The sequence below is a fragment of the Rana temporaria genome, chromosome 1 (genome assembly GCF_905171775.1).
Source record: "Rana temporaria chromosome 1, aRanTem1.1, whole genome shotgun sequence".
Taxonomy (NCBI): domain Eukaryota; kingdom Metazoa; phylum Chordata; class Amphibia; order Anura; family Ranidae; genus Rana; species Rana temporaria.
Window position 1 is genome coordinate 80610919 of NC_053489.1, and position 23165 is coordinate 80634083.

General features: G+C 44.2%; 1 protein-coding gene across 1 annotated transcript in view; it reads right to left on the reverse strand.

Moving 5' to 3' along the window:
* Positions 1-20014: 20014 nt before the first annotated feature.
* The window catches only part of LOC120928604 (adenine nucleotide translocase lysine N-methyltransferase-like), a 51603-nt gene continuing 48452 nt past the window's right edge, over positions 20015-23165 (reverse strand). The window contains exon 6 of the mRNA XM_040339649.1: positions 20015-20258. Coding sequence (XP_040195583.1) covers positions 20070-20258 — 189 coding nt within the window. The 3' untranslated portion in view covers positions 20015-20069. The remainder of the gene's footprint in view (positions 20259-23165) is intronic.

The following is a 23165-nucleotide window of genomic DNA, read 5'->3' on the forward strand; positions in this document are numbered from 1 at the left end:
GTACGTCATTTACTTTATATAATTGTTGGTAATATTCCATAAAAATCTTACTAATATCTCTGGTGGAATGTTTGATTTCTCCCAGTTTATTTTTAATCTTAGCTATATAATTTGGTTTTCTCCTGGGTTTAATCTGTCCTGCCAACATTTTCCCTGGTTTATTGCCCCATTTATACTGTTTTTTAGCCATTTTATTAAAAATAAGTTTAGTCTCTAATTGTAACATATCTCTCAGGGCTTCCCTTTTTTCCAGCAGTTTATTCAGTACGTCTTTATCATTTATTTTTTTATGTTTCTGTTCTAAGTCCTGAATATCCTGTAATAATTGTTGTTTTTGTGCTGTCCAGATTTTTTTCCTCTTTGCTCCCTCTGCAATCAATCTCCCCCTCACATATACCTTATGTGCTTCCCATAGAACAGATGGAGCAATATTCTCTATGTTGTTCTCTATAAAAAAGAAATTCATTTCCCTTCCCAAATCCTCTACTATACTATGATTATCCAGAAGTGTTTCGTCCAGCCTCCAAGATCCTTGCCTTTCCGGTACATCTTCCAGCTCTAGGCTGATTATGACCGGTGCATGATCAGAGAGGGTGATCGACTTCACCTCTGCCTTTTTCAATCCCTCTAATAACAAATGGTCTAAAAAAATGTAATCTATTCTTGAATATGAAGAATGCACCTGGGAGAAGTAAGTAAAGTCCTTCCCTTTTGGGTACAGGACTCTCCAGGCATCTACCAGGTGCTGCTGATGTAATTTTTGTTTAACTGACCTTAGATGTTTACCCTCTGATCGAAGAGAGATGGGTTGGGTATCTAAGCATGGATCAAACACAAAGTTTAAATCCCCCGCCATGATCACTTTTCCCTCCCTAAAATTCTCTAGCCTTTTCAGTACATTTCTTAAAAATAAACTAGGATGAACATTAGGGCAATAAATATTTACCAGCGTGTATACCTTATTAAATAGGTAACCTTTTACAAACAAAAATCTCCCCTCCGGGTCTGATTCCATCGCTTTTAAAATAAATGGGGTGTTCCTATCAAAACCTATGGCCACTCCTCTAGATCTCTTGTCCGAGGAGTAACCATGCATCCACATTGGAAAACCAATAGTATTCAGTCCTACCTTGGTGGAGTGTTTAAAGTGGGTTTCTTGCAAGAAGACGACATTTGCTGTCCAACTTTTTAATTCTTGCAGTATTTGATGTCGTTTACTAGGGTTGTTTAGACCTCTGACATTATAACTAATTATTTTTAGAGGGGTCATTTCTCAAATATAAGCAATATTTTCCTATTGAGGGATTAGCTCTTTTATTTCTATCCGGGTTGACCCAATCGACTAACAACATATAAACAAAAATTACTAAACTACACATTCCTCCTTCCCAATATCCCCTCCCTCCCCCCTACATTGAATATCAATGTCATATCCCATCCGGCTGTCGCCAAAGACAGGCGTCCAACTGGTTGGGGTTGGCTCCTAGGGGTCTCAGTATGACCTGCCGGTCGCCGGGTCCTCATCCCCGCTACGGGAATGGTCCACGGAGACCGGCAGAGCATAAGCCATCCCACCGTTCCCTCACCCAGAGGACACTCCCTTACTCCCACCCCCACCTGCAGAAAACTAACATCCATTCATTTTTTATTCCTTTATTTAACCCCTTTGTTAATCACTTAAAGAATAGATAGAACTCTAGACCCTCACCCACGGCTGCTCTCTCAATTGTTTCCACTCTGGGGCTTTTCTTTCCCAATTTTCAATTTGTGGTACTGGTATATCCAGTTTACCACAAAAACTTTTTAAATCTTCTGGAAATCGCAGTATGGCTGAAATCCCCTGGTTATCTACCGTTAAACAAGCTGGGAATCCCCATCGGTAAACAATTTTTTTCTCCTGTAGTAGTTTTACCAGGGGCTTTAATGCCCTCCTGCGAGCCAGGGTCTCTTGTGATAAATCTGTAAAGACCAGGATCTCTGTACTCATATATTTCACCGGTTCTGATCCTCTCAGTCCCTGTACAACTTCCTGTTTTACCTTAAAATCCAGAAACCTTGCTATTACATCTCTTGCTATACCTGTTGGTGGGTTAGTTAATCTTTGGACTCTGTGTATTCTTTCAAAATTAATCGGTGCTGTTGCTTCTCTCTTTAAGATTTTATTAAACAATTCGAGGATCGTGGTCTCTAGCTTACTATTGTCTACTGATTCCGGCAGACCACGTATCCTCAAATTGTTACGTCTATTCCGATTCTCTTGATCCTCTAATTTATACCGGATATTTCTCATTTCAACCCAATCTGAATCGATTCTTTCCCTTAGTTCCAGAATCGCATCTTTATGTTCGTCTAGATGGGCTTCTGATTCTTCCACTCTATGTAAAACGTTTTGTATATCTGTTCGAGTAGCACTCAGTTCTCTTTTAATCATGCCCTCTAAGTGGGCCATCATTTCCACCATATCCTGCTTTGTCGGTAGTGCCTGAAGCTTATCTATATCTTTTTCCATCTTTTTTTGTAGTGGATCATGTTGTATTCCTATATCCGTATCCTTCCCCTGTACTTCTGCTAACTGAGTTATTACCTCTGGGGTTGCTACTCCTTGGTCCTCCCTCTGGTCTAATTGTCCCGGAACCAGATATGATTTTATAGAATTACTACTGTCAATTGGGTTTGTTTTTCCTCCCCTTCTCCCCCTTCCCCCCATCCTTCTACCTTCTCTAGAGTTACTAGGGCTTGTTTGAAGTATTGAATTTTAATTCCAATTTAGATCTCGCTTCTCCTTAGAAAACTCTCGGACACTTTAAGGCCTCCTCCTAATAAAGGGGGGACAATGGGGGGGGGACAGTTGGCGGAAATAGAAGGCAATAGAGTGGTATTTACCACTTACAATTTTTATACTTTTCACACCCTTCTACTTTAAATCTTAAATAAATATTAGATGTCCTCGTTATTACATACACACTGAGAAAAGGCGGAAAAAATTGACAGACCGCCCTCCCCTATCCACCTCTATCTCCTCTGTATTCAAATCTCAATGTCCGTTCCAAAAAAAAAAAAAAAGGGGGGGGGAGACAGAGGGGGGAGATGCGGATTACTTGCCACAAAAGTCCCTGTGCGATTTTTAGTCAAACCAACATTCCAACAATAGCATTATTTACCCCCAAGAGAAGATATCCCTTTAAATTACCAGTTACCAATGATACCAATGATTACAATAATTGTCTGTATTTTGAGGGCTGGATCTAGCACCTCAAAAAAAAAAAAAAAAAAAAGGGGGGGGGAAAGCAAAAAGGGGGGGGGGGGGTGGGAACTCCAACCTCCAAGCCTCCGGACGGTCACTTTTCAATATTCAATATGTCCCATATGTATGTGTGATCATTTAGAAACTCTCATTCAGCGGTACATAGGAGATATAGCTAAAGAATCAAGTAGTTCCTGAAGAGTCCAAAAAAGAAAATAAAAAGAAAAAAAAAATTTTTTTCTCCTCTTATACTTTATAATGCTTAAGTCATGCTGTGTCTTTATAGCTTTATATTTTGTACAATATCCTTTTCCCCGTCCAGCTTACCCCTCGGCTGCTGCCCGATCTTATCCTTCTTTCCTTGTCTTCTCACGCTGTGAGTCACGCTGTGAGTCTTAAGATACAATCTGCCTTGTTCAAGCTCTCGTCTCCTTGTTCCTCCTCACAATACAAGCAGACGGGACTCCTCCTTCACCCAGCCATGTGACACATCCACCGGCCAATGGGAGGGTTCAGTTCTCGATGCGTCCTGCACACCCCGGACCTCGAAGCGGGGTACACAACGGGTCACACGGGGTACACAGAGGACACAGAGGGCACGGAGTCACAGGATATGCAGCTAAACAGCCCAGGGGACTGGCATCCGAGCACCGGACCACCAGGACGGAGCAGCGAGACAGCGGGGTAGAGTAGCAAAGCAGCAGCAAAGCAGCGGAGACAGCAGCAGAGCGCCAGGCAGCACAATGCAGCACGGTATGTCACAAACAACCCGGACAGGGGTGTACAGTTTTTACTGCTTTTCTTCCCAGGTTTCCAGTCCTATTTCACAGCTGATCGATAGCAGTAACAAAAGCCAGGATAGTATTGGTAATGGTAACGATGAGAGCGGGCGTGGAAACAGCTGAGGATAAGACTATAGTGATAGTGGTATTAGTAACAGCTCAGCTCAGCTCAGCGGCGAAAACAGCAAGACAGCGGCATCAGCAGCATCAGGAGAATAACAGGATTAGCATTAGCATTAGCATTAGCAGGACGTTAGCGGGACGTTGGCCGGCAGACAGAGCGAGACCCAGCTAAGAGGAACAGCCGCATATGAGGGTCAAACATCGGCATAGGCAGGCAGGTCAGGCATACCAATTGTGCTTAGCAGCTATTACATGTCCACTTCAGGGAGAGACGGCGAGACTCACGGCCTCTCACACTTTGGCGCCATAGTGTGGCTCCTCCCCCTCTCTTTTCCCCTTTCCCATTTCTGAGCAAAATAGGGTTCACCCCGTGCATCCATCTTTATAAGTAATTTATATAATTTTGAAACAGTACCCTTTGAGTTCTTAGTTTTAAATAATTTCTCTAAAGGTGTCAACTCCTCACCCGTCCGTAATGGGCGGGGGAGGTGACGCACAAAATGATATAGCTGAGAATACCGGCACCTGTCAAGATTCCAGATATCGGTACGAGATTTCAACTCTTCATAGGTCCTGATTTCACCATCTTTTATTATATCCCCCAGGTGTAATTCATTTTTTCTAATCCAGTTGCCCCCAATTTTTTTTCCCCCTGGTGCAAAATATGCGTTATCTTTTAAATTGATTAGTGGAGAATTAAATTTCATGTTCAGTTGTGCCAGTGTCCTATCCCACACTCTAAAAGTGTCTCGTGTTAAATCAAAAACATTATTACTTAAAGCTCTAAATTGTGCCGGTATCCAAATTATACTACTTAATTGTGCCTTAGCTTGTGCTTTTTCTATTTGAACCCATCTCTTCCCTTGTCTATCCCTGGCCCATTCTACCACTCGGGACAGAACCGCTGCGTTATGATATTTCCTTATGTCAGGCACAGCCAGACCCCCCAGTTGCTTATCTTGTTTTAAAATTGAAAGAGAAATCCTATGTTTTTTATTTTTCCACACATAATTCAAAAGTAATGAGTTTAAGATTCTGAAGTATTGTTGGGGGTAAGGCTATAGGAATCAATTGGAATTTATAGAGTATTTTAGGTACAAGAATAATTTTGTACGGTATTTATACGTTCAATCCAGGAGATAGGCCTATTTATTATTTTTTTTATGTCATTTTTAATCTCATTTAGCAAGGGTACGAAGTTTATTTTATAGATCTTCTTTACAGAATTGGCTAGTTTAATGCCAAGGTATTTTAATAATTTTGTCGGGGGAAAATCACAGCACCCTTTCAACATCCTCTCTTCTTTTTTGTTTACATTTATATTTAAAATTTCAGATTTTGTTACGTTTATCTTGAAATTTGAGATGGCGCCATATTGTGACAGTACCTTAGTTAACTTGGGGATTGTATTTAAGGGATTAGTAACCTAAAATAGGATATCATCGGCAAAAGCCGACAATTTATGTTCTTCCCCCTCCACTTTGACTGTTAATATCGGGGTCATTGCGGATGGTAGCTAATAATGGTTCTATAGACAGGATAAAAAGGAGGGGAGACAGAGGACACCCCTGTCTTGTCCCGTTCTTCATTTCGAAAGACTCCAAGAGTTAGCCTTGATTTTAATCTTTGCAGAGGGATGATGGTAGAGTGATTTAATCCATCCAATCAACCTCTGCCCTAACCCCATCGCTTCAAGGGTTTGCATCATGAGTCCCCAGTCTACCCTGTCAAATGCTTTTTCGGCATCCACTGACAGGAATAGACCTGAGGACCCATTCTCCCTTATTTTCTGGAGTAGGAGAAGTGCTCTTATCCCGTTGTCTTTGCCTTCTCTATCGGGGACGAACCCCACCTGGTCAGGATGGACCAATAAGTGTATAACCTCTTTTAACCGCTCTGCTAAAATTTTAGCAAAAAGCTTAATGTCGGCGTTTAACATCGAAATTGGTCTATACCCTGAGCAGAGTGAGCCGTCCTTCCCCTCTTTTAAAATTACTGTTATCGCAGCGGCAAGTGCCTCCTTACTCGTATCGAACTCAGACCCGAGGCCATTAAAGTATTTACACAATTTTGGTATTAGAATACTACAGAATTTTTTATAATAAAGTACGGTAAATCCGTCGGGGCCTGGGCTTTTCCCACCTGCTGTATTTTTCAAGGCATTTTTGATTTCCTCCTCCGTTATTGGTCTGTCAAGGCTTAATCTATCAATGTCCCCAATCTTTGACAGTCCTGCCTTTTTCTAAGAAGTCTCGGGTTTTAGCCTCTTTTTCTCCTGTTTGCCACCTTTTCTGGCTGATCGTATATATCTCTTCGTAATAGTTTTTAAATGTTTCTGCGATCATCTTATTAGTGTATACCAACTCCCCATTTTTCCCTTTAATTCTCTCAATATAGTTTCTAGTTTTCTTTTTTTTAACCATTTTAGCAAGATGTTTGCTGGGTTTATTTCCCCAAAGGTATCTCTCTCTGTCAATGCTGTTTAAGCTTTTCTTTGCTTCCTGTTCTAAAATTGCCTTAAGTTCATCTCTCTTGAACGTTAAATTGAGGTATGTCTCTTTTAATCCCCGTTCTTTATGTTTTTGTTCCAGTTTCGCTATTTCTTTAACCAAAGAGTTAAACTTCCTATTTCTCTCTTTTTTAACCCTTGCGCCCTCGGAAATTAGTATTCCTCTGATATACACTTTATGTGTTTCCCAGAGAGTGGCACTTAAAATCCCTTCTGTGTCATTTGCTGAGAAAAATTGTTTAAGTTCCTCTTCCACCCTTCTAGCCCCTTCCTCATCTCTTATCAGCTCTTCATTTAAATGCCACGGGGGATGTTGATTCACTTGTGATTCACCGATGTCTTGATTTTCATCGTTATCGGGGCGTGATCCGATATAGTCATAATTTCGATCCCAGTTCCCGTGACCTTTTCTAATACCTTGTGATCAACCAAAATATAATCTAACCTAGAGTACTGTATGTACCATGAGGAGGAGAGAAGAACGTGTAATCAAATGTATTTGGGTGTTGGGCCCTCCATACATCTACCAGCTGACAAATTCAATCCTGCATCTTACGCTTTAGCTGTTTAAGCTGAACGTTACTTGTCTTCTTCACTCGGGACGTACTGTCGACACTCGGATTCATACACAAGTTAAGATCCCCCATCAGGATCATATGGCCCTCCGCACAATTTTTTAACTTTCCAAGGATTCGCTCAACATAGGAGATTGAGTTTGTATTAGGGGCATAGATGTTTGCTAGTGTATATACAGTATTATCTAGTTTCCCTTTCAGGAATAAGTACCTTCCTTCCGGGTCAGTCAGTCTCGCCTCTAGGGTGAACCCTGTCCCTCTCGCAAACCCAATCGCCACACCCTTGGCACGTTTAGATATAGAATACCCATAATACCACGTTGGAAACATGTGAGAGTATAGTTTAATATTTGAATCTAAAGGCAAATGGGACTCCTGTAAGAAGACTACGTGCGCTCTATATCGATTAATCTCTTCTAGGATCTTGTGTCTTTTTCCCGCGGAATTTAACCCTTTGACATTGTATGACAAAAACGTTATCTCAGCCATAACGTCCTATTCGACTACATACACATTGTTTACTTTTAGAGTCCCTGAGAGCCCCCTTCCCATTCCCATCCCCGTTACCCACCTCCCGCTGCCCCCCCCACCCACACCCCCCCTCCTAGGCCTAGACCTGGCCTCTGAACCGTGGATGGTCTTGTGACCCATTTTCCTCCGGTTCTCTTGTCATGAGGTAGGCCGTGGACCGCACCAACCCCCTCGCCAGATCCCCTTAGAGAGGGGGGCCTGAGGATCAAGGGAGAAGGTCCCACCTCCCCCCACCGCCCCCGTCACCCGCCCACACTTCCCCACACCCCTCTAATCCTGTCTAAACAGATCATTACATTAGGCTCTACTCTATCCATTCAGGTAATTCTAACACCGGTGTCATGGATCTTGAGATATTAAAGTGTTTCTACTTGACATCTGTTACACAGGAGAGGGACATTCAATGCAAGGACACCGGCTATTGAAATGCTAAGTGGAACCAGCTAGAGAAATACCTTTTATTGTGCTCTGCAGGCTAAGAGCGGGTGTCGGAGACACTCCGTCTGGCTAAAAACTATGGATTGAAGGTTAATTGAATCTAGAATGTATGTGTGAAGATGTATGTGTTTATTGTTCTAAAGGTCAGAAGCCTCCTGTCAGCTGTATTGAATTAGCATTCTATTGTCTAAAGCAATGTAACCTCTCAGAGGTAGTAATTAAGTAGACCGGGTTATTGTGTACATTGATTACCCCCTGGGGCTTCTGTCTCAATACACAAGTCTTTCTATCCAAGCTATTGGACCAATCCCTGTTGACAATTTCAAGTCCTCATTTGCATGGTCGAGTGAAGACTGGATATACTTTACAATTGACCAATAGGAAAGCGGTTGTTGGGAGTGGGATGTTCCAAAATTCTGTATAAAAGTGTGCTGTGTACTTGAAAATAAAGAGTCCTGCTTGAACTTACATACAGCCTGCCTGGTGTTTGTTCTTAATGGGTCTGAATGGCACATAGCTGTAGTTCGGACCCCGGAACCTTGGATGACTGGACCATCAGACGCTGCAATCTGCAAGCTGACTCACTGGGGGCAAGAGGAGTGTCGGGAGAGCAGAACCGGGCGAGAAAGGATCTCGTCACAACCGGGATCCCTAGTTTATGGCAGAATGCTTCGAGATCTTCAGGGAATGTTAATCTGGCCGAAATGGCATCTTTCTTCCCAATAAGACAAGCAGGGAAGCCCCATTGGTATTCGATCTCTAATGATCGCAACTGTACTTGAAGCGGTTTCAATTGCCTCCTTCGCGCCAAAGTTTCCCAGGCCAAGTCTGTAAAGATCCGAATTTCTGTTCCATTGTAACTCAGTGGAGGTTTGCGTCTTAGGCTTGACCAGATTTCGGCTTTATCTTCGTAAAATCTGAATCTGACTATAATGTCCCTTGGCCATTCACTCTCACGATTCTTTGCCCTTCCTATACGGTGGACTCGCTCAATTTTAAGATGATCCTCGGTATCTTTTCCCAACATGGGAATAAAGAGGGTGTTCATAATGTCCCTCAGATTTTCCCCTCTTTCTTCTTTGAGCGGATTCTTAAATTTTTTCTCCTTTTACGGTTTTCCTGATCTTCTAAACGATACTGTAACCTCCTCTGATTTTGTTTAATTACGAGATATTGCTCTTTTAATTGATTCAATTCCAACGCTTATTGTTCCACCTTTGCCTCCGACTCCTCGACCCGTGTCAGGAGATGGCCTATGTCCACTCTCAACATACTGATTTCAGTTTTAATTGATTCCTCCAGTTTCCTAAGCATAACGCTCATTTCTCCCTTTGATGGGGCTTGAGTATCTGTCCTTGATTCCTCCATATGGCTCGTATCTTGTTCCCCCCTCTGTTGAAGTGTCAGTATTAAAGGGGATTGGTTCCCCAACTCCTTTTTTAGCCGTCCCCTTTTTTCTTTTTTTTTTACGGTGCCCCGACTTTTCGCAAACCCTTCCTGTGTCAAATATTGTCTTATAGTCGTGGAGGCAGCTTTATCCTTAGGGGCCTTCGGGGCGGCCCCCCTCGTAATCTTACTCATATTATCTTTTTTCCTGGCTCTTATACGTTTCCCCAGTTTTGAAAATAGTTGAGGGTAGATTGAGTGTGAACCAGTAGGGTGTTCCAATGCCCCCCAAATTTACATTGTCCCCCTTTGGGATCCAACGGGCTTACTACCACTCTAATTGGGAGATATCAGAATGCTAATCCCACCCCCAAGAGCCAGAGTAACTCCCGTCTAGGGGGGGGGGGCGCTTCTCTGCTCACGGCCTCCGGGGCTCCCAACCTAGAGACAGAACTCTCACCCCAAAGTCTCTTGTCCTCTGGCCTTAGCTCTCTGTTATAGACAATATTTCCCCATATTGCCCGGCAAGATTACAGCTTCCAGTCCGTAGTATATTGAGGGGGTAACCGTAAGGGGGAGGGAGAGAGATGCAGGGAAGAGGGGCATAGAGAAGAACCCAGTCCTACCCCCTACCTCTCATCTCTCCTCACACCAGTCCTCTAGTCCCTGCATATATGCAGGCTTTTTCTAGCTCCAAATGTAATAACGGATGTAGATACGAGCCGAGGGGGAAGCAAAAACACAGAACCAAACAATAAATTAGAGCGCAGCCAAATGTTGGTGATCCTCGTGTATTATACCAGCATGGAGAGTTAATTGAGGCTCATCTCTCCTAACACAGCCCTGGGCTTAGGGTGGTAAGCGCAGACCATACCAAGCCCAGGGAACAAAAAAACACAGTTTTACCAGCCTGGAGTTGTACTGATAGAGGCGTCTGACCTATATCACATCTCCCATTTATCCATCTATGAGAACATTTCTGAAGTATATAAGTTGGCCACAGAGACATCAAAGAAAGGAAAAAAAAAGAGCAAAATCGTCCATCCACAGTGAGAAGCTGTTTGATTTATAAAGTTCAAATCGTTCTTACCATCTGCTGATCTAATATTCATATTCTTATCAGAGGGAGTTGGACCTTGGTATAGGTCACAGTATTCCTACAGGGCCATACTAAGGTTACCTGAGCCGCCCGAGACGCGGTGCGGGGATGTGGTTCCGAGGGTGCAGTGAGAGCGTGCCGCTCCTTAGCTACTTGAAGTATCCATCCGTCGCCGCTAACATCGTAGCTCGGGAGTCGCTCCAGACGGCGGCGGAAGGGGGGCGAGGATTACCGCGGGGTCCCTCCAGGTAGGCGAATGGTCCGTCAGACGTAGCAGCCGCTCTCGCCATGCTGACACACCGCTGGCTTGCCGTCTGTCCTACGGAACGCTCCATCCTCCCGACCTCCAGCGTGGCGCGGTCCTCACCTTCCCTCAGCGTGCGCGCGTCACATGCCGCACGTCAGCGTGAGTATTAAGAAGCCATTTTAGTTCTGATGCAGATAACTGAAGATCTTCAAATTTGCCTCTAGATACACAAATGCCTGTAAGTCTATTTATTATTTCCTAAAGTTCATTTTACACTTGGACTGCACTGTTATGTGTTTTGATATATGATTTAAATATAAGCTTTCTGTATAGTAATATTTAATGTTGTATGTATTGCAAAGTGTCACATGTTAAACATATTGTAATTCTAAGTTTCTCTCATTGTATTGCAGTTTACAGAACTATTAATAGTAGTAAATTTCATTTTAGAATAAAACACAATGCTATTTCTGTCTGTTTTGTTAACTGGATGCCAGCTAAGGGATAGTAGGAGAGCACAGAGCCCTTAGGATGAACAAAAGTGAGTTCATTGCTCACAACAGTAAAATGTAGGGGGACAGGGCACAGGACACCCTAGGGCAGTACTACTGCCGACTACAAAAACAAAACAGCCAAGTAGAGACCGCAATACAGAACAAGGGCCTTGGGCCTGCACCCACATTCTGTATCTATGTAGCAACAGCTTTCTCCCTATAGCAATCCAAAACTTTATGCAGCTGTTCCTCACACATCCACTCCAGACTGAGGTCTGAGTGGGAGGATCCCAATCACTTGACCTCCCCAAATATTTATACTCTCTCCCAGCATGCTCAAAATACTACTGATTGGCTGAGAGAAATTTGCATGTTCATAGCTTTACTGCAGCTCATCATACTAATGCCAAAGGTAATAGTGCCACCTACTTACAACAGGGAGGAACCACAGCCACTCCAGGCTTAGGAGAAAACCCAAATGAACAAATACTACAAATCAGCCAGGTTAACTACAAACTAGCACAACTAAATTTACTGATAGCCCCTGTTTAAGACTAGGCTTCTACAATTGCAAGTGGCTTCCTTTCTGCACACTAACCACAGTGGGGGGTGCTTGTTTAGCACCTCCCCAATTCATAGAATACATTGTATTCTTTTTATTCTAATGAGTGCAAGGCATTCTCAGATAGGACGAGATGGAGACGGGTGTCTATGTCACAATATTCACCTCCTCCAATCAGAGAAACAGGAATTACAACCATGCAAAGGAAAATATTTTTGTTTTATGAGTGAATAATGTAACTGTTGTGTACAGACCTTGCTCTTCATATACACAAAGGCTTACCTGTTCATTAAATCATGGAGGAGATATACAAGACAAATTAGGTAAACTGATCCTGTTTATTAGGAAATTCAATTGTGCAAACAGTATTTAACCTCCAAACACAAAGTACATCATTAATTACATCTTATGCCGCGTACACACGACCGTTTTTCATGACGTGAAAAATTCAATTTTTTAAAATGGTCATTAAAAATGATCGTGCGTGGGCTCCAGAGCATTTTCTCAATGAGAAAAATAGGCATTAAAAATTTAGAACATGCTCTAAATTTTTTGCGTAGTTTTTCACGTTGTCGTTTTTCACATCGTGAAAAACGGTCATGTGTAGGCTTTAACGACGTGAAAAAAACGTGCATGCACAGAAGCAAGTTATGAGACGGGAGCTCATAACTGGTAAAACTAGCGTTTGTAATGGAGATAGCACATTCGTCACGCTGTAACCGACTGAAAAGACGAAGACTGAAAAGCGCAAAGTGTCTTAACCAAACTTTTACTAACACGAAATCAGCAAAAGCAGCCCAAAGGGTGACGCCATCTGAATAGAACTTCCCCTTTATAGTGCCGTCGTACGTGTTGTACGTCACAGCGCTTTGCTCGAGCATTTTTTTTCACGATCGTGTGTAGGCAAGGCAGGCTTGACAAGAATCACGGCGAAAAAAAAAAATTCTAGGACATTAAAAATGGTCGTGTGTACGCGGCATTACAGTGCATTATTTGACACTGGAGAAGGATGAGGTATTTGAGGATCATGTCACAGTAGAAATAGAAAGGGGTTGATTTACCAAAGGCAAATAGACTGTGCACATTGCAAAGTGCAGTTGCGCTCTGCAAGAGCAGTTGCTCCAGAGCTTAGTAAATGAGCAGAAGCTTTACTGATTTCCATCATCCAATCATGTGCAAGCAACAATGCATTTTCTTTTTCTTTTTTCCTTCCACTGATATATATCGGTATAATTTGCAAAGTGAAGCTTTACCTCATTTACTGAGCTCTGGAGCAATTGCACTTGAAGAGTGCAACAGTACCTTGCAATGTGCACAGCAGTGGGGCCGGTGCTAAATATTTCGGGGGAGACATACGGCAGACGTGAAGGCGGCGATCGCCGCAAGCACCCCCACCCCACATTAGATGTATGAGAACACGGCGACGATCCACCGCCCCCCCGTGGGAGACTGACCTTAACTTAGAAAGCAGGGGGAAGGAAGAGCTGGGCTGCTGCTTCTCCTCCCGGCTTAACAGGAAGTGTGTCCTGAGACCCGATTGCCCTGGCCAATTGGGTCTCAGGTAGTGAAAGAAAAATGAAGTGTGGTGGTAATGGCGCTGCTCTGCGGTGATGTAAAGCACAAACCAGCGTGTAAAGTGAAGCGTGCTGTTATACTTTGATTATGGTAATCTTCAATGTCAAGTATCTTGTTAAAAAGTGTAGTGTGACAGGTTTTATAACCCAAATCAATCAGTGTATAGTGTATAGAATGACTTGTGCTAATACATATCAGTGGTTAATATAAAACATTCAATCAATCAATTTAAAGTGACATGTGCTTTTGAAAAATCATATGTGGTACACTAAACGTTAATGAGTTAATATTCAAATCCTAATCTATAACAAACCAAAAAAAAAAAGCAACAAAAATTATAAACAACAAAAAAAACAAAAACAAAACAAAATAGTCCTTCAAAATTAAACCAGGTGACTTATTTCCTCTTGGTGCCTGGTGAGTTAATAAACTTTTGAAAGTGCAAAGCGCTTCGATCCATGCTCTTGTAAAATACTCCTACCAGAGAGCTCTCCCCACTAGGGGGTGTTGCACTTTCACAGCCTTAGTACTGCTTACTGGAACAGACCTCCAATGCTAAAAAAATAAACAAAACTCCATAGTGTAATAACGTTTAAAGTGGTTGCAAACCCACTTTTCAAAAAAAAAAACACCTGCAAGACAAAGGCATAATGAGCTAGTATGCATATCATACTAGCTCATTATGTAATAATCACCTAAGACCAAAGCCCATGTAACCATCCTTGTACACCGCTCGGGCGGCCGACATCTCTCCTGGGGGTTACTTCTGGGTATCGCGGCTCCGGCACTGTGATTGGCCGGAGCCGCGATGACGTCACTTCCGCGCATGCATGCGGGAGCCGTCAGTCACGGCACAATCGCCGTTTCTAAAGTCCGACTGCCCGGTAGAAATCGGTCACCCGTCATTATTGTAAATATCTCCTAAACCGTGGAGGTTTAGGAGATATTTCAAGCACCTACAGGTAAGCCTTAATCTAGGTTTACCTGTAGGTAAAAGTGGTTGTAAAGGGTTAACAACCACTTTAAAACTGTTTTAATTCCCATGCCATGTTGTTTTCCTCCTGCTGTTACTTATCATGGCTCCTCTGTCCATCTTTGTCACTTCCTTTCTAATTATTTCAAATTGTCCTTTCTTACTTTCAATAGATTTTTATTTTTCATCACAGAAGATAAACATAAAACATAATATGGGCACCACAAAAAACAAGACATTTAACATCGTAAAAGGGTGGGATGTAAAACAAGGTATCAGCAACAAGGCCCTATCATGTTTTTCAAGGCGCCAACGTGGGCCTCATGAGAGAAAATTTAGTCATTACCCCTGGCTAGTCGGTATTTAAGTAGTTAAGGAATCAATTGGTCGAGGGGGCAATACCCGATCCGGACACCCCTAATGGGATCATCCTTTGCCAAGGCCAGGCCTCCCCCTCACCAACGTACAACCCGCCCCAAAGTCTCCTAGCAAACAAATAGGCAGAGATAAAGTTGGCTTCAGCGCACCTCTGACTCGTTATTACGAAGGCTGCAAGGCCTGGGTAATAAATGTAGGGGGGGAAAGAAAGTGAAAGGGGGTAAAAAAAGAGAAGGATAGGAAAAGGAGTGCGTGCCTGACATTAGCTTGAGGATTGAGGGTGGTCAGAGTGAACCCCAGTTATGAGGGAGATTCCACGGAAAGCAGCCCAAGGTTCCCACACCGTTTCAAATTTGTGGGTTGTATCCGACAAGATGCTCGCTAATTTTTCTTGGGTCATAATCCATGAAGTCGTGCGCTGTACTGCTATAATGGATATCCTTGGCTGCTTCCATGCCATAGCAATACTGAGTTTTGCCCCAAGGAGCATAAAGTGGATCAGCTTCTGTTTAGGCTTGGAGATATGTGGGATATGGGCATTTAGGAGGGCGACAGTCCCAGACCTGGGGACCGAGCACTCAGTGACCTTGTAAATTAGGTTAAAGATTCCCTTCTAGACTGGTCGGATTCTGGGACATTCCCACCAGACGTGCACCATCAAGCCCAAGAGTTGGCATCCCCTAAAGCAACTTGGATCTGCTGATGGGTAGATGGACGCAAGTCTGGTGGAAGTCATGTACCATCTTGTGAGTACTTTTAAATTTGCTTCCATCATGGATATGTTTAGAATGCCCCCGGAATGATTTAGAGCATGCCGCTTGACAGATCTCCAGGTCCCATTTGTGTTGGACATTGGCCTTCCATGCTGTCAGGTGGATTTATCTGTCGGGCGGGTGAGTGATGAGTAGATTATTGAGATGCCTCCCCTTTGCCCCTAATTTTCCTTTTTTTCATATCCTTACTCAGCTAATCTCTGTAATAAAACTTTGGATTGTCATAATCTTTTTGGTTTCTTCAGTTCCTATATATCCTCATAAACTGTCCTTTGTTTTTGTTTTGGATCGTGGAACGCAGAGGAAGCATTACTTCCCACCTTTACACTGCGCAATTGATTTTAATACATGGTAAGTGCATACCCTTATTTTGCATGGGAAAGAAAACAGATTTAATAGGATTGTATTAAGTGTGGTATGTCAATTTTTGATCAGGGTCATTTGGGTAGTTTCTGTTATCAATTATAAATTAAAAGGAGTAAACACAGTTGATAGATAATAAATTGCTTCAGCCAAACACTAACCATGAGTGAAAGAAAAGTTTTTGTGTTATCATTCATATTCTCTGAAAAATGGCAACAAAATCATAAATTCTGCCAGGGTATGTAAACTTATCAACTGTATGTGCTTTGAAGAGCACTACAGGTAAATGGGAAAAAAAACATGGTGATCCTGTTACTAAATTTCCTGTAAAAGAAAAAGTGACTCTGTTACTAATTAAAATTTAAATGAAAATTTAAAAAAATAAAAAATAAATCCACAGAAGAGGACATTTACCGTATTTATCTTGCTATAACGCGCCCCGGCGTATAGCGCGCACCCCTGAACTTGAAGGAAAATTCCTGAAAAAATAAATATTTACAGTTTGGATGCCCCTCGTCGGTGTCTTGCCCATCGTCCATCGCGTCCTGCCCATTGTCCATCGGCGGACTCGTCCGGTCCGGCGTCCTTCTGCGGCCATCGTGGTGTCCTCCCCGCTCGATCCCCGCTTCCCGCGCTGTGTTTGAACCACTGCGCCGACATATTTTTTCTGTTGTGGGATGTAGGGGCTGGGAGGCCAAATCTTAACAGAGAGACAAGACATCGGACAGACTAACATGAAATGTACACTGTACTAATATGAGAACTAAGATAGGTGTACCATCACATGAATGGGAAATATAAAACTCATATACTAATAATAAACAATAAGTCCATGTGTGCAACAATAAATGGGCAATATTCTTCTTCTGTATAATCCAATCACTGTGACTTCCTAAAGTGCAAAAGTGCTTCAATATAAGTGCTTCACCCGAAGTGGTAATTCTAAACGCTCATCATATGGGGTGTCTTTAGGACCTCCAATATGTTCATCCAAGAATCACACGGCAAACAGCATCTATTGATAGATGTGCCAACTTTCCAATCCAATCGATAATGGCATATGGTATAGGTGTTCCTTAGATTAAGCTCATCTCCCAATCATCTGCAAATATTAGCTCCTCCTAATAGAGCCACAAAAAGGCATAGATATTGTAGTAACATCTTTTAATCTTATAAAATGCAGCACTTACTTACATTCATGTGCAGTGTAAGATACAGCAGGATAGCGAAAGCAGCTTAAAGGAGAGCAGAAGGAAATGGCCATTTCCTGATGACGTTTAAACTTGTGTTTCGCCGCGTTTTGTTTACAGGCGTTTTTAATTTTTGGCTATTTGAAAAAATATATATACAGTTGAAACGGTATATGGGGTGTGGGTGCTTTGGGGTGCCCTGCCCCCCCCACCCCAAAGCACCTTGTCCCCATGTTGATGAGGACAAGGGCCTCTTCCCAACAACCCTGGCCATTGGTTGTCGGGGTCTGCGGGCAGGGGGCTTATGGGAATCTGGGAGCCTCCTTTAATAAGGGGGCCCTCAGATCCCGGCCCCCCACCCTATGTGATTGAGTATGGGGTACATTGTACCCCTACCCATTCACCTGGAGGAAAAGTGTCAAGAAAAAAAACACACTACACAGGTTTTTAACCACTTGCCGTCGCCGCACCGTCATAATACGTCCACAAGGTGGCTCTCCTAGGCGAGATCACGTATTATGACGTCCTACCTTTTAGCCGCCACTAGGGGCGCACGCGCGCGCCCCCCGCTCGCCCCCGACTCCCGTGCGTGTGCCCGGCGGGCGCGATCGCCGCCGGGCACACGCGATCGCTCGGTACAGAGCGGGGAACGGGAGCTGTGTGTGTAAACACACAGCTCTCGTTCCTGTCAGCAGGGGAAATGCTTTTCTTCGGTTCATACACTGTATGAACCGAGGATCAGTGTTTCCCCTAGTGAGGCCACCCCCCCCCACAGTAAGAACACACCCAGGCATACTTAACCCCTTCCCCGCCCCCTAGTGTTAACCCCTTCACTGCCAGTGGCATTTTTATAGTAATCTAATGCATTTTTATAGCACTGATCGCTATAAAAATGCCAATGGTCCCAAAAATGTGTCAAAAATGTCCGAAGTGTCCGCCATAATGTCGCAATACCGAAAAAAAAATCGCTGATCGCCGCCATTACTAGTAAAAAAAATATTAATAAAAATGCCATAAAAATACCCCCTATTTTGTAAACGCTATAACTTTTGCGCAAACCAATCAATAAACGCTTATTGCGATTTTTTTTTTACGAAAAATATGTAGAAGAATACGTATCGGCCTAAACTGAGGAAAAAAAATGTTTTTTTATATATTTTTGGGGGATATTTATTACAGCAAAAAGTAAAAAATATTCATTTTTTTTCAAAATTGTCGTTCTATTTTTGTTTATAGCGCAAAAAATAAAAAACGCAGAGGTGATCAAATACCACCAAAAGAAAGCTCTATTTGTGGGAAAAAAAGGACGCCAATTTTGTTTGGGAGCCACGTCGCACGACCGCGCAATTGTCTGTTAAAGCGACGCAGTCCCGAATCGCAAAAAGTACTCTGGTCTTTGGGCAGCAATATGGTCCGGGGGGTAAGTGGTTAAAGTCATTTATTAGGCAGCTCCGGGGGTCTTCTTCCGACTTCGGGACTATCCAGCCTCTTCTCCTGCTCTCCGGGGGCCTTATCCGCGCTCTCTGGTGCTTTCTGCCGGGCTCCTCCGCTATCTTCTTCCAGCTTTTTTACTAGCGGTGGCCCGGTCTTCCCCGTTATCTTCTTCCCTCTTCTCTTGTCCCAATGTTGACATGACGCTCTCTCCCACTGTTATGCAGTGTGCGTGGTGCGCAATGATTTATATAGGCATGAGGCGTGGTCACCGGGTGATGTCACCCGGTGACCCCACCTCTTATGATGTCACAGTCCTGGGGCATGATGGGACTGTGACGTCATAAGAGACCATGCCCCATGCCTATATAAATCATTGTGCACCACGCACACAGCTGAAGAGAGCGTTGTGTCAACATCTGGACAAAAGAAGAGGGAAGACCGCTAGTAAAAGAGCTGGAAGAAGATAGCCGAGGAGCCCGACAGAAGGCAGAAAGCACCGTATAGCGTTGAGAAGGCATCGGAGAGCGGGAGAAGAGGCTGTAGAGTCCGAAGACCTCCAAAGTCGGAAGAGACCCCCAGAGCTGCCTAATAAATGACTTTAAAAACCTGTGTAGTGTTTTTTTCCTTGACACTTTTCCTCCAGGTGAATGCGTAGGGGTACGATGTACCCTATACTCATTCACATAGGGTGGGTGCCAGGATCTGGGGGCCCCCTTATTAAAGGGGGCTCCCAGATTCAAATAAGCCCCCCTCCCGCAGACCCCGACAACCAACGGCCAGGGTTGTTGGGAAGAGGCCCTTATCCTCATCAACATGGGGACAAGGTGCTTTGGGGTGGTGGGCTGCAGGGCGCCCCAAAGCACCTATCCCCCATGTTGAGGGCATGCGGCCTGGTACGGTTCAGGAGGGGGGGCTCTCTCGTCCCCACCCGCTTTCCTGACCGGCTGGGCTGCGTGCTCGGATAAGGGTCTGGTATGGATTTGGGGGGACCCTCACACAGTTTTTTCGGTGAAGGGGTTCCCCTTTAAATCCATACCTGACCCAAGTGCCTGGTATGCTCTTGGAGGGGGAACCCATGCCGGTTTTTTATTTAAAATTTGGCGTGGAGTTCCCCCTCAAGATCAGCAGAGCACAAGTCGCATGCCAAAGTCGGAGCATGCAAGACGGCATTCCGACTTTGATCCGACTTCAATGATATTCAATGGGCTGAAGTAGGATCAAAGTTGGACCACAGTAGTACAGGGAGCATTTTCAAAGTTGGTCCGACATGTGTCAGACCAGTTAAGACAGCTCCCATAGGGAAACATTGATTTTCACACATCATGCGGCATGAGCTCCCAATGTCGGAGCGTTTGTCAGACCAGTGTGAACCCGGCCTCAAACAAGTAGGAAATCATATCAGCTGCTGACTTTGATTGTGATCTGGACTCTTCTTTAAATTGACCAGATCATATGCCCAAACTTGATCCAAACCAGCACCTTCTGTGCATGTCGGCTGCCATTCTGATAATGGGAATCTGCAGACAATCACTCGGGTATCTTCAGGAAGCTCTGCAGATAACTTCTTCTCCAGCTCCTCCACCTTCAGAGACGAGGGCCAGATTGCACAATGTTACAGGAACAAGAACATGTCAGGGAAAATAATAATTAATATGCTATAATAATAGGAAATGTATAAGGCACACAATAAAGTTGAAAAAATTCACATCAGTATCTACAGAGGCAACATTCTTAACCTATGCCAACTAGGGATGAACCGAACACCCCCCCCGGTGTTTAATAATACTTAAAGTGAAACAATAAAAATGAAATATTCCTTTTAAATATCGTGCCTGGGGGTCCCCTTTGTCTGCTTGTAAAGTGGTGCATCTTTCTCAAAACTACGTGGGGTCCCCCCCAATATCCATACTAGGCCCTTCAGGTCTGGTATGGATTTTAAGGGGAACTCCTTCCCAAAAAAATAAAAAATGGCGTGGGGTCCACCACAAAATCCATACCAGACCCTTATCTGAGCAAGCAGCCATTGCAATACACTGCCACTAACTAACCTGCTTGCCTAATCTAGCTCAATATACAGTGCCTTGCAAAAGTATTCCCCCCCCCCCCCCCCCCCCCCCCCCTTGGCGCCAGTGTACCTTTAAAAGGTCAGAAGCTGCAATAGTACATTGCTGTTTGATCTGCATCTTGTAGTGATATAAATGTGTATAGTGGAGTCCGGTTAGATAATTGATATTTAGATATTAGTATGATGACTGTAAATGTGTTGTTCTGCAGCAACACATAGGCTCTCCAGAGAGTGCATTTTATTGACTTCCAATACAGAATAAAGTCCAAAGTCCACAGACGATACAAAATCTAACAGAGCATATAATTCAAATCTCTTCCTAGACCTGTGCCATATTTCTCAGAGAATACATAGGGAATATATTCTGATCACTTCCAGACCAACATATATTCATACAGAGAATACATAGGGAATATTATTCTCTGAGTGACAAGGCTCACCTCCAAGATTATATTCTCTATCCACTGAATAGCTGAACAATTTGATTGTCCGTCTTTGATCTACATCCTGTCTTTCAGAGTGACAGGTAATGACCCCAGCCGGAGTCACTAATTAGTATGCATCCTTGCATACTAATAAGCTCCCTCTAATAAGTAATTAGATTACATGTGGCCTGAGTAATAGTTTGATTGGTTTGATGTGTAAAATAGACCCATCCTGTCTCTTTGCCTATTGACAATCGACAAGCGTCTTTTGATGTGTAACATGCAGGGCCATCTTAATAGCATCATGGGCCCCTGGGCAAAGTAATGCTATGGGGCCCCTACAAGCCTGACCCAATTTACGCACCTACTCTCAAGAATTAAAGTACAATATTTCTACTTTACAGCGTGTCACTTGCCACTGTCACCTGCCCCCAGATTCAGCGTGTCACTTGCCACCGTCACCTGTCATCAAATTCAGCATGTCACTTGCCACCATCACCCGTCATCAAATTCAGCGTGTCACTTGCCAGCGTCACCTGTCATCAAATTCAGCATGTCACTTGCCACCATCATCAAATTCAGCGTGTCACTTGCCGCCGTCACCTGTCATCAAATTCAGCATGTCACTTGCCACCATCACCCGTCATCAAATTCAGCGTGTCACTTGCCACCGTCACCTGTCATCAAATTCAGCGTGTCACTTACCATCCATCCCCTTTCACCAGATTCAGCGTGTCACTTACCATGCATCCCGTCACCAGATTCAGCGTGTCACTTGCCACTGGTTCCTTGTCACCAGATTCAGTGTGTCACTTGCCACGTCGCCTGTCACCAGATGCAGATTGTCACTTGCCAAGTCACCTGCCACACATTGCGGATTGTCACTTGCCACATGTTGCCACATGGGGAGCTGACAGAGAACATGGGGGTTTGGCAGAGAGGAGGGGGGTCTGGCAGAGAAGATGGGGGGTCTGGCAGAGAAAATGGGGGGTCTGGCAGAGAGGAGGGGGGGTCTGGCAGAGAGAAGAGGGGGGGTCTGACAGAGAGAAGAGGGGGGGTCTGGCAGAGAGAAGAGGGGGGGTCTGGCAGAGAGGAGGGGGGGTTTGGCAGAGAGGAGGGGGGGTTTGGCAGAGAGGAGGGGGGGTCTGGCAGAGAGGAGGGGGGGGGGGTCTGGCAGAGAGAAGAGGGGGTCTGGCAGGGAGGAGGGGGGTGGGAAGAGAAGATGAGGACTTGATAGAGGAGAGGGGGTGTCATGGCACTTCTGGAGTGGGGGAAGAACTTTTTACCTGCTGTGCTGGACTCCTGTTTTAAAAGATTTCTGTTTCCTGCTGACATCTGCTGCTATTTCACCCCAGCTTTCTCCTGGTCTCCCCCAGCTGCCGCTGCGTCTCCCTTGGTAGCAGCGCTGTGCATGTGAAGAGGGTTACCCAGGCAACCAGGACGCCTGCCAATCAGGACTCGGCGAGCCCCTCTGTGCCCCTCCGGGCCCAGCCGGTACAGCCTTCAGCCCACTATACTGCTTATACTGCCCTCGGGGCACCTTGCCAGGACTTACAGCCACCATCCTGTTGCGTAACCAAGATACAAAGGTAAATTGCATTATGACTTTAGTCAACTACGATTGTTGAATAATCACATGACCCTACTACCCTTGCACATCTCCACCCTCTGTGCCTCTGAAGGCATAGGGAAAGTTAGATGCCCCACTACGGCACAAACAAGTAACCGGAGAGTCATGCCAAAATCAGTCGATCTCTTACATCTAGCACACCTTAACGTACGGTCAGCCTGGAAAAACCGACACGACATAGAATCTTTAGTTTCTCGGTTGCATCCTCATATTATATCTATCACCGAAACATGGTTCAAAGCCGACTATGTTTGGAGGACATGCTACCAGAGGGTTACAACATTATCACTAAAAACCGCCCAGGCTCCCGCAGGGGTGGCGGGGTCGCACTCATTTTCGACCAATCCATTGCATGTACCGAACTATCCA